The sequence below is a fragment of the Quercus robur genome, chromosome 9 (assembly GCF_932294415.1).
Source record: "Quercus robur chromosome 9, dhQueRobu3.1, whole genome shotgun sequence".
NCBI lineage: Eukaryota > Viridiplantae > Streptophyta > Magnoliopsida > Fagales > Fagaceae > Quercus > Quercus robur.
Window position 1 is genome coordinate 44,386,013 of NC_065542.1, and position 12,001 is coordinate 44,398,013.

The following is a 12,001-nucleotide window of genomic DNA, read 5'->3' on the forward strand; positions in this document are numbered from 1 at the left end:
GAAAAAATTACAAATTGATGTGGTAATTAATGTAATTAGTGTCATTTCAATAAAATAATAAATTAGTATTTATATTAATTTTTGTAATTGATAACACATCAATTTATAAGGCTTATATAGTAAAATATGTATTATACCAAATATCACTCATTCAATTAGGAGAATGAATGAAACCATGCACAAAGTGCTTGGGGGTCTAGGAAGGAAAGGGTTCGAGCTGTGAGGTTAGCAGCATGTTGTAATTATTTCTCAAAAAAAAAAAAAAAAAAAAAAAAAATTAGGAGAATGAATGAGAGTTGAGAGAGGGTAGAGAGCTCTCTACTTAAGAGAGAATTGTTTAAAAACAAAGGTTGTCAATTTCGTACGATGACCGTTTCGGTTTGGTTAAGGAAATAATGTGTTTGGGTATCAATCAAATACCATTTCGACATTATTTACAACAATAGTTGGGTATCAATCAAATACCATTTCGACTTGGTTTTTTTCTAAATGAATGGAACTCGACTGTCACAAAATACACATATGTGCTTATGATGAATGTTCAAGTTTTCAATCAAACCATGTAGCCAAAGAGCCCCCTTGATGACTACAATCAAACCCATGTATTCAGCTGTAGTGGTTGCCAATGCAATAGCCTACTGCAGTATCAACCTCCAACTCACCAATGCTTTAGCAAATGTAAGTAGCTCATAGTAGAATGGTGCTTATCTAGATCCTTGACATAGTCTGAATCAATGTGTCTTCTAAAAGATTCATCTCTCTCAAACTTCAAACCCAAGTCATCTCAAGATCCATATAGCAGCTTGCAAATGATCCTTCCTTAGATCATGCAAATAACAACTAACCATGCTAATAGCCTGAGAAATGTCAGGCCGCGTACATACCATTACAAATATGAGGCTGCCAACCAAACTGGTATTAGAGCTTCAATTATCACAAAAATAACAGAAAAGACATTTCTTTGTATTCTACAGTGTCAATGGTTAAATAGAATGACAAAAGAGAAGACATTAAATAACATGAGTTATTCTTTTCTAAGTAACTATGACAATGAAAAATGGTATACCGTTAATATCTAAGTTGGGATTTAGAGAACAAATTCTATTGTTGCAGCAGATTAGGTCACCAATTTTCCAGATTTGAGTCATTTATTTAGGTAGCAATGATTTCTCCACTGACAACCACACTTCACATCCAGATGCAATTAGCTTTTAATGTCCTGCAAGATACCAGCCTAAGGAATTGAAGAGCAGAATGACACTAAAGAGTATCCAACTCTTTCAGCTAGTCTAGTTTACATTTACCCGAGATTCTAGCAAATTTGTCAACTTCAGGACCTGCACAAACAAATATACGACATAAATTTAGCCATGGGAAGAATAAAAGTAAATTTGCTAGTGAGTTGTTTAGGCTACAAGATTAAGTAACGGAGTTAGTAATAGTAAAGCTTAATATTGACTGGGCATAAAGTTGTTCAGCCTTGATTAGCAATTAGCAACTATCACTGCTGCTTTTTGAATAGACTGCAAAATTAGTTTATGTAAGCAATTTAGATTTAGCATTCATATATGTATGTTTTTCCAGGAAAACTACACACTGTATCTTGCTTCAACTTATCATGGACAATATAGTTTTTGGTGTACGAACTACAACTTTTGATAAGTAATAAGCTTGATTGAGACCAAAATAGAATCACCCAAATCAGGCAGGAAGTAATTGAATAATACAATTAATTTAAAAACCAAATGGTGCTAATTGAATAATTGCAAATAATAGTCAACATAGAGAGAGGCATATGTTCATTGCCTTATCCACTCACTGTAGGCTAGTATCCTTCAAAATTTTGTATAAATTGGAGCACTCAAACTAGTTGACCTCTTAGTTAGGACAACAAGATTGACAAGAGGAGAAGGCTGTTAGAGCATTAGCATTGGAGAATGCTAAACAGCAGTATTGCAAATTTTTTTGCAATACTGCTACAGTGCAATTCTAAACATAGAATTGCACTGTAGCAAGTATTGTAAAAAAAAAAAAATATTTTATCTGACTCTCTCTCCTCTGTCTCTCATCTCTCGTCTCTGTCTCTCATCTTTGTCTCTCCATCGCTGAACCAAAAACCAACACCACGGTGAAACAGCCACCCAGCACCATATCACGCCAACCCAAAAACCGAAACAGCCACCCGCAACCCAGCACCACAGAGCACAACCAACGATCCACGACCACCCGCAACCCATATCACGAATTCGCAACCTAGCACAGCCAACGATCCACGAGCACCCCACCCGCAACCCGTAACCCATATCACGAATTCGCAACCCAGCACAACCAACGATCCACGAGCACACGCAACCTGCAACCCATATCACGAATTCGCAACCCAGCACAGCCAACGATCCACGAGCACCCGCAACCCATATCACGAATTCGCAACCTAGCATAGCCAACGATCCACGACTACAGAGCACAGCCACCCGCAACCCATATCACGAATTTGCGATCCACGACCCACGATCCACAACCGGAGTAGTGCGAGTACGAGCCACGATCCACGACCCATGAAGTTTTGGGTTTTATTGAAGCCGAGTTGTGAAATTTAGGATATTTTGTTTGTGGGTTTTGTTGATTGATGCGTTTTTGGTTGATCTATGAAGTTTTGGGTGTTTGAGTTGATGTTTATTGTTGGACTATTTCACCACCTTGCCGGAAATGAAGGCTTCGGCGGAAGTTACAGAGGGAAGAGAGCTTTTTTTTTTTGAGAAACAGAGGGAAGAGAGCTGAAAATGAGAGAGAGGAGAGAGATGGGAGAGAAGATATAATTTTGATATATATTATTTTATTTTGTAAATAAATTATTTTAATGAGTAAAAAAGGAAAATAGAAGTTTGGGATGTGGAGGTATTGTAAAATAAGATGGTATAATGATAAAGTAAGTTTTTAGAATGGTAAAATAGAATAGCATTAGAGCATCCACATCAGTTGGTGGATACTCTTCTATAATACAAAAACTTCCTCATTTTACACATTTTGACCAAAAAACCTCCCACATCAGCTCATGTAAACCTATGTAAAATCATCTAAAAATTTCCATGAGTTACAGTAACCGTGCATATATACACAGTTACTGTAGCTCGTCTATACATTATTATAATAATTTCTAATTTCGCTCGTTCTTTTCTCTCTCTTCTCCATTTGCACAACCAACACCCTCATCATCATCTGCTTCTTCCTCTGATACACACACTCCCACAGTCAAAATCAAAAATCAACCACAAAAATCAAAAATCAACCACAAAATCAACAACAAAATCACCCAGAAACACCACAAAACCAAACACACCCACACACGGACACACCAACGGAGACAGAGAGAGTGGATCGGAACTTGTGGCAGATCGGCGTGCTTGGATCGGAGTGCTTGGATTGGCGTTCTTCTCACCGTGCTTGGATCGGAGACAGAGAGAGTGGATCGGCACTTGTGGCGGATCGGCGTGCTTGGATCGGAGTGCTTGGATCGGAGTTCTTCTCGCCGTGCTTCGATCGGAGACAGAGAGAATGGATCGGCGCTTGTGGCGGATCGGCGCGCTTGGATCGGAGTGCTTGGATCGGCATTCTTCTCGTCGTGCTTGGATCGGAGTTCTTCTCGGCGCCGTGCTCCTTGCTTGGATCGAAAGTTCAGAATGTTTGGAATAGAGAGGAGTGAAAATCTTGGAATAGAGAGGAGTTTCAGAGAAACTCTAGAACAGAGTCTCGTGAGTGGAGAGAGAGAGAGAGAGGCTCGTGAGTGGAGAGTGGAGAGAGAGGGTATGGGGAGATAGACCAAGAGGGAGAGATCGGGTATGGAGAGATAGAAGAGAGAGAGAAAGCGCGTATAAAAACGGGTAATGGGTTAGGTGAGAAATAATAAAATAATTAAGAAAATTGATTATTTAAATAAGAGAGGTGATAGAATAGATGAACTGATATGGGTGTTTTGTAACAATGATGGTGTAAAATAGAAAAAATAGGTTTTTGGTGTAAAATAGACGGAATCTTTTAGACGAGCTGATGTGAATGCTCTTAGCATTGGTCCAATGCTAATGCTCTTACAGATATGTAAAAATCTATTAACTGAAGCTATTATTATTAAATTGCTCTGGCAGAGATATGCTGAAGCGATTTTTCTGTGAAACTATTTGACAATCAATCAAGTGTGCAAGATGGCTAACCATCAGATTCGTACCTTAGCTAGCATTGAAGTGTTGAAGTCACTGGAACAAAGGGCTCTAGCCTCTAGGTGAGGCCATGATAACAGATAAGATTTGATAGGTGGATGAACTGTTAGGGATTCTGTTTAGTAAAAAGATCCCTTGTTTAGTATATACATAGGGCATGGAAGAAACCTGTGTAGCTAACTTTGGTTAGCATCCTCCACAATAAATGTCAAGAAATCTAACCAACTTATTCACAAGAAACATATCTTACCAAAATGTAGAAATTCGAAAAACTTCAAAGAAGCCACCATACTCGTGAATATATGTAGCTTCTCTAGTGGCAAGTTCATTGTAATTGTCAGTTGTCACGGCCCAATTGAAACAAGAATATGCCATCCTGCCACTGTTGGAGTATGTCATGGATCTTGCCCTCTTCTAATTGGTTAGAGGAGTAATCAAAATCTCTCGGCAGAGTGGCCATTCACTGTTTTTATATTCATGAAACTCATAAATGACTGGATGTGTAAAACACTAAAACTTTCAAATCATTACTATGAGTAACAGAATGAAATTCTAAACTAAATTGTAATTTGAATAATAGCCAATAAAAGTTATATATGTCCATTACCTTATCTGCTTACTATAAAGAACTGTTCTTCCAACATTTGCAGAAATTGTAGCATCCGAACCAATTGGCCTTTTTGTTAAGGAAAAGCTTACAAGAAGAGAAGAACAAAACTGACATTAATTGAAGCTGGAAAGATATGAAGAAGAAATTATTTTGTGAACCATAACCAAAAAAAAAAAAAAGATTGAATATTTTGTAAAAAAGATCCATTACTAAGTACATAAGAGATAGCAGAAACCATGATGTAAAAGCTGGAAAACTAAGACTCACCTTAAATTTTGTTGGTTGACAGAGGTGGTGCTACCATGTAGAGTAAACTTGTAAACATTGCAGACATAGATGCAATATTATTCCAATTGGCCAGCAACCAGAAATTTCACACAAGTTAAAAAGAAGAAAAAGGAGAAGAAACCCAGAAAAAGTAATGACTTACCAAAAATTGTGTAAACTTGGTATCAGATATAAAATGAAAAGAGGCTCTTCTTTCTTGGGGACATTAAATAGGTCATTTACAGACAAGTCAAAAATTTCACAGCGTTTTGCTCAAACCCTCTGTCAGCTGGTTGAAGTTTGAAGGGAATGAAGCAGATTGAGTGCCTGTTGATCAAATGTGACCTTTTATTGGAACATTGAAAAATAACTAGCATCCAATATTCAACAAGGCACTGCACCACATCCAATGCTTATCCAGTGCTGGTATATGTTCCGGCTTCTTGCAACTGTTAACAGACAGATGATGTATAAATGAAATGTTCCCCAACTATAGAAGAAAAAAAAATCCATTCTTTCTAATTCTGTGGTTTTAACTTTTAAATATTATGGCGCTGTGTGCTGAAGTTGAGGCAGAGACTTGAGGTAAGCATAAAATCCCAAAGCATTTAGCCTTGTCCAACAGAAATTGATCTTTAGTCCTAACATACTAGGTATTATGCTACAATAGTGATGCTTTGGATTCACTGTCTAATGAAAACAACAATACGACTGCACATAAACAAAAAGTAGATATAAAAATTTCATTAAAGTTTACCAATTATATATCATTAAGTTCTTCTATAGTCTTAAAGTGTGAAAGAGAAAATCCCCAAGGTGCATAATTTCATTCCAATACATAGAAAATGCGTAAGAAAAAAAAAAAAGAGTAGCATAGAAAAGGATAGATTTATGAAACCTTCAAGAATCCAACTTCAATGACAATCATAATATGCGCTGGGTCCTCGACCTCTGACTTCCATCAATTTGCCACAAAAATTGAGCCTAACAAAAAGAATGATTTTAAGGCAGAACATTAGAAGATAAAGGATTATTTTTACAATATCAAGAAATCTAGTAAGCACACAAGATAGAGAAGAAGAGAAGAACATGAGATTGGAGGAAACTCACAAATTTTAATGAACTTAAACAAGATAGGAATCAAATTAACACCCTGGCATAACACAATTCTTGGAATGTCTATGTCCTCTATTTAACCTCTCTGGCAGCAAACAGTACGAAATATTCAGCTTTGTGTGTGTGTGTGTGTGTGTGTAAAGTGAGCATCAAATGGTAGTAAATTCTAACAAATTTTCAACCACTTTGGTAGACCTTCCTCTTAGCTAATACCAAAGAGCATCTCTATCAGAATGGTTTGCATTCCTTAATTTGCTCCAGAAATTAGCAATCTTGTACCACAAAATTCAGCTCTTAAGGAAAGGAAAAGTTACCCACCACTCCAGCAAAGCTTTAAGATCATCAAAATATGATGCGTTCAACTATGAATGTGCTTAGGTGTCCAAGTTTGACTGATTTGAAAACTATATCTCAGGTCACTGCAAGAAGAATAGCCCCCTATAAATCAAAAGCTACAAGTGGCTCATATATCAAATGAAATGCAAAGTACCACCCCTGAATTTAAAATTTTTGGAGTACAAGGCTGCAATGATATCAAAAAAACAAAAAAACAAAAAATTCATATCAAAACAAACAAGCGGCTCTTATATGGAAGGAAATGCAGAGTACTACACAAGATTTAGCTAGAAAGATGTTGTCTTTGTTATCCCTGTTTGCGTTTATTATATAAATGTCTATTATTCAATATGACATCATTTTCACTAAAAAGATCACCCTTTTTTTTTAGCATTCCTTCTCTCACAATTTTTTTTTTAAAATTGTGGCAGATGATATAAATTTTCATTTTAAAGATTAGATATTACACGTGTTGTTGATTTAGAATGCAATAGAAACAAAGACACTGGAGCAGGTTACCTATCATTAACGGTCAAAGCGAATGAATCAAATCTCCCCAAGTAGGGTTTGAACCTACAACCAATCAGTTGGCGGCAACCACTGAACCATTGAGCTACTGAAGAACAATGATAGATTAGAAGCATGATGATGGTACAAAGTAATGCTCCCATTGGACCTGATAATTGCATAATACAAAGCTAAGATTGTGAATGTAAACTAAAACTCTACGGCTACACTATTAAATACTTGAATGTTGGCTGAAGTGCTTCAACAATAGATTGCTAATATCAATATTGTGCTAGTGAAAATTTTCTTTTCCACGATATATAAGCAAACATAGTTTTATTGAATTTCCCTTGCATTCTGCTATATTGGAAAAGAAAAAATAAAATGCCTCGGGAAAAAGAGAAATCAAAAGTACCTGAACTTTTTTTTCACATTAACGCATTTCAGTTCTTTCCCCAGTTCCATAACAACCATGGAATAAGCTACAAACAAGCACATCATTTAATATTTGGTTCCTTAAAAAAAGGTTTACTAGTAAAGAAGAGGAAAAGATCAGGTTTAGATGGAATTACCACATTATTTCTGTAAAATTGGAATATGGTCAATGTTGGGCCATTTTTCTGTGATTGGGGATGCTGAAGTGAAAATTCATCAGCTTCTCTAATTTGGTGATGCATCGCAAGGAGCTCTTGAATATCAGATGATTCGATTTTTTTCCATTCTTTTGATAGAGAATAAGGAATGTATATATATTAGGAAAAGTGAGTAGAGGAATAAAGAAATTAAGGTTGAGTATGAAAATATATAATTTGTTCATTCAAACAAATGTATAAGAGAAGAGGATTTGAGGAATCAAAAAACTTACTGCTCATCTGTCTTGGACCAATCTGCATAGCTACCAGAACACGACGTTTGGAATGTGGGAAATCTTGAACCACTCTGCCCCGCTTGCACATCTTTCCTGTAACTTGTAGCAATTTCGAATTTCTATTGTTTGTAATCTGGTGAGCCATTGCATGGTTTGCGCTGTGGGAAGATACATTAGGTTATTGCAATCATGTAGAAAGAGTTCTTGAAGAGAAGAAAGGTAGCCCAACCACTCAGGCACAGCTTCTATTCCATGAAATTCATATATTCCCAGAGATGTAAGGGAAGTTAAATATTGAATTTCGTTTGGGATAGCTTGTATACCTGGAAAACAGCCATATATTTTCAACTCAGTTCCCCACTTCAGGAAAATGAAGGCGTCCGGTATATAACTCAGTTTTATCTCGAGTGATTGGCAACAGAAAAGCTGTTGTGGCACAAAAGCAAGTTCTGGCACTTCATAAATACGGGCGGACGTGAGTGTTGTAAGATTGCTGCTAATACTTTCCAATGCCGTGTAGCTGATTTCAGAAACCTTTAATCTCTGTAGAAACGGAAAATTATATGGGGCACTCATCAGTTGAGGACACTTCTCAATGATCAGCAACTCAAGGCAAGGAAACACCACACTTGCTGGTGTCACCTCCAGCGCATCCTTCCACTTCCTTAGATTTTGCAAATTCCTAAAAATGAGTCTTCCTAATGCCGGGAACAATACATTACTGTGCACGCCGTAGAACTCAACTCCAATACATGTCACATTATCCATTCCCTCTATTTTAAGAACCTCGAGGCATGGTAGATGGCCGAGGGTGGGAACTTGTTTACATTTGTTGCAGTGATTTAAATTTATCTTGATCAAATTGTAAAAAGGCGACAAAGCATCCATGGCATTACGACTTGTCAACATCCATGATGGGAATTTCTTTCCACCAAAGCCATCAATTGTTAAGGATTTCAGATTTTGATGAGGATAGAGGGCTTCCAGCACTTCTTCTTCAATATGGTGGTTGACTTTTCTATCTGAACCATCACTCCAATAAAATCCTAATTGGTTTATTTTGTCCAATTTTGCCAAATTTGCACTTCTAGCTTCTTCTTGATCTCTCACATTCTCCAGATTCTCGATGTCTAATTTTCCACTTAGTTGATTCAAGGACCCCAATTCATTGATCTGATGTCCTTCATCTTTGACCCACAATGAAAAATGACAACGTTTGTAGAAAATTCAACTCCCCCATATCTTTTGGTGATTGATGGATGTAAGAAGAATCATCAACGTAAATATGGCTCAAGTTAACCAATTTGTTTAGATCTTTTGGAAGTTCTTCGAGACTATAGCACCCTTGAAGTCTTAAAGTTTGCAAATTGTAGAGCTTGGTAATGGACTCTGGTAATGCTTTGATCTCAGCCCATAAGATGTGAAGAAGCCTCAAGTGTATTAAGCAACCAATTGATTCTGATATCTCTGTTATGCTATTCCCAGATAATTTCAGAACACGCAAGCACTTAAAATTAGATAATAAGTTTCCAAACGTAGCATTCTCTGAAATAAGTGTGCGCAATCTCCGAACACTATCTTTTGAAAGTGGAATTCTTGGTTTTGTTTCCCAATCATATTGGACTAATAAACGGCGCCGTACATGATGGATATCACCCCTCGAATCATCCTTCAAAATCAAGGTTTCAAATTTTGAAATTGAGCGGGCAAGATCATGTACCAAATCATGCATTTTGCAACTTGTAATATTATCATACATATCCTTTTTCACATCTTGGAATAATGAATTCTCTAAAAGGATATTAAAATACTTGTTACCAATATCCTCCATTACCAAACTGCTTCCTTGAGCTGGTTGAAGGAACCCTTCAGCCATCCAAAACTCAATTAATTCTTCCTTTTTAATCTCATAATCTTTAGGAAAAATTGAACAATATGCAAAACATTGTTTAAGAGAAAGTGATGGAAGATGATCAAAGCTTAATTCTAATATTGGGAGCATTTCATTACTATCATGTAGATAACTCCAAACTTCACTATTTTGAATTGTCAACCACTTACTTTTCTGCTTTTTACGTGACATTGTCCCTCCTAAAATGCTTGCTACCAATGGAACCCCTCCACATTTTTCAGCAATGTCCCTTCCGATCGTCTCCAAATCAGGAGTTAATGGAATGCTTTCATTTTTTGATACAATTTTCTTGATTATGGACCAACATTCATCTTTTGATATCTTTTCCAAGTATTGTCGAGGAACTGTTTCCATGATTTCTGCCACCTTGTCACTACGAGTTGTTACAATAATATTATTTCCAGTATTTGAACTAATTGTTGACAAGCAACTCTTTAAATTACACCAATTTTGACTCTTTTCATTCCATACATCATCAAGTATGAGAAGATATCTTTTAGCTTGCAACTGTGTTTGAAGACGTTTAATTATTGCACCCTTATTATTTGATGTCCATGATTCTTCAGTAATGGATTCAAGAATCTCTCTCAAAATCCTTTTATCATCAAAATCATCTGAGACGCATACCCATATCCTTTCATCAAAATGTCTTATTACTAGCTCATGATTGTACACTAGTTTTGCTAAAGTTGTTTTTCCCAAACCTGCCATTCCTACTATAGGAATGACTGAGAGTTGTTGATTGGTTGCACTAAGCAACAAGTTTACAATTTCTCCAACGTGATCTCTCCTTCCTACAATTTCGGAATAATCAAGACTGGGGTCTGTCTCTCGGTTTGGAATAATCTTAGGATTTGAAATTACAGAGCTCACTTTAGGAAGTCTAAATTGATTTGCATCATCATTAATCCCTTTTAGCAATTCACCAATAGCCTTAACTTTGTTGGCCATCTTGATACGAAATGCAATAGGGTTTGAAAATGAAAAGAAGGAGTGTACCTTTCTCTTCATTTGGTTCCGGATCTCTACCTTTCGCCGGAGAATCTCATAAGCAAGCTCGTCCAGCAAGTCATCAGCATCATAAGCAACATCTTCAAGCCTCTGCAGCCAAAGCCTTGAGGACTCTTCTCTCACTTTCCTTCTCTGTGCATCAGCCAGCACAGCCTGAATCATCTCTACAGACCCACGAAGCTGTGTCAGCTCCTCCTTGAAACCCCAAGCAAGGCTGATCTGCTCACTAACAAGTGGAATCAGCTTGCTTAGAATTCCCTTAGCAACATCAGCAACGAAAGCCTCAGCCATGTTTTCTTTAGTACTCAGGTAAAAGCAAAAAATAAGCTGGAAAGTATTGGGAAACTATAGAAGAATCAGGATGCTAAAGTCTATCAGCAATAATAATCATATAGAAGATGGGAGCATCAGATCACCAACTTGCACATATCTATTTGTTCTGTGCGGGGACAAAACCATGTGTTGGAGCTTGGTCATCATCATTAAATATTTGTTCAAGGGCCAATTCAGATATACGTTCACATTTTGGCAGACTCAAAATTCATATTATATGGTAAACAAAGTAATATATAACACAGACACCTGCATTGTGAACTGCGCATCAACGTTCTTATAGCACCATCTACATGTGCAATTCTGCAGCATCTTCAATATAACATTTTTGTTTAATAGCCTATGCACAGATATACATAGAGAGAGAATATTATATATATATGTATTGCTGCTCATACACGAACATTATGCACATCGCGCTCATTCTCATCATGGTTTTGTAGAAGTTGCGGAGAAATTCAGGTTTCTTCTATCTTTGATCATTCTCATCATGGAATGGGGACATAAACCATTTGGTGATGGAACTAGCACATCTTCATTAAATATTTGTCTAAAGGGCCAATGCTGCAGGAATACGTTTTGAAAAACTCATACGCTCATCAGTCAAAAAATTATTACTATATATACACAGCAATATATCTGTGACTGTAACCATGTGCGCGAGTCTTGCGCAACAACACCTGAATAAATCACATGTTACCTTTATAATTTATGTAATGGTCCTGGAGAGGTGGCGTGGCGACCATTCTCAAGAACAAAGAAAGACTGAGCACATCTAAAATTGAACCCTACATTTTTTAACATTTTGATTTGACAGTCTTTGTAGT

At 36.8% G+C, this 12,001-nt stretch overlaps 1 protein-coding gene and 2 long non-coding RNA genes across 4 annotated transcripts; all 3 read right to left on the reverse strand.

Moving 5' to 3' along the window:
- Positions 1–350: 350 nt before the first annotated feature.
- LOC126698596 (uncharacterized) lies at positions 351–4,978 on the reverse strand. Of its 2 annotated transcripts, XR_007646510.1 has the most exons (5): positions 4,822–4,978; positions 4,465–4,677; positions 4,223–4,382; positions 1,067–1,337; positions 351–900 (listed from the first exon to the last, which is right to left on the reverse strand). It is a non-coding gene; the product is annotated as an uncharacterized LOC126698596 (long non-coding RNA). The 2 variants fall into 2 exon arrangements; XR_007646509.1 differs by having other exon boundaries at positions 4,223–4,677.
- Positions 4,979–5,059: 81 nt separating this feature from the next.
- Positions 5,060–6,629, reverse strand: LOC126700236 (uncharacterized). Its single transcript, XR_007647088.1, has 3 exons — positions 6,526–6,629; positions 5,990–6,075; positions 5,060–5,540 (listed from the first exon to the last, which is right to left on the reverse strand). It is a non-coding gene; the product is annotated as an uncharacterized LOC126700236 (long non-coding RNA).
- Positions 6,630–7,463: 834 nt separating this feature from the next.
- On the reverse strand, positions 7,464–11,132 carry LOC126701080 (putative disease resistance protein RGA3). The gene is made up of 3 exons (XM_050399218.1): positions 7,916–11,132; positions 7,623–7,771; positions 7,464–7,532 (listed from the first exon to the last, which is right to left on the reverse strand). Exon 1 carries the CDS (start codon positions 11,130–11,132, stop codon positions 9,102–9,104), a length of 2,031 nt encoding a protein of 676 aa, XP_050255175.1. The 3' UTR covers positions 7,464–7,532; positions 7,623–7,771; positions 7,916–9,101.
- Between the last annotated feature and the right edge of the window lie 869 nt (positions 11,133–12,001).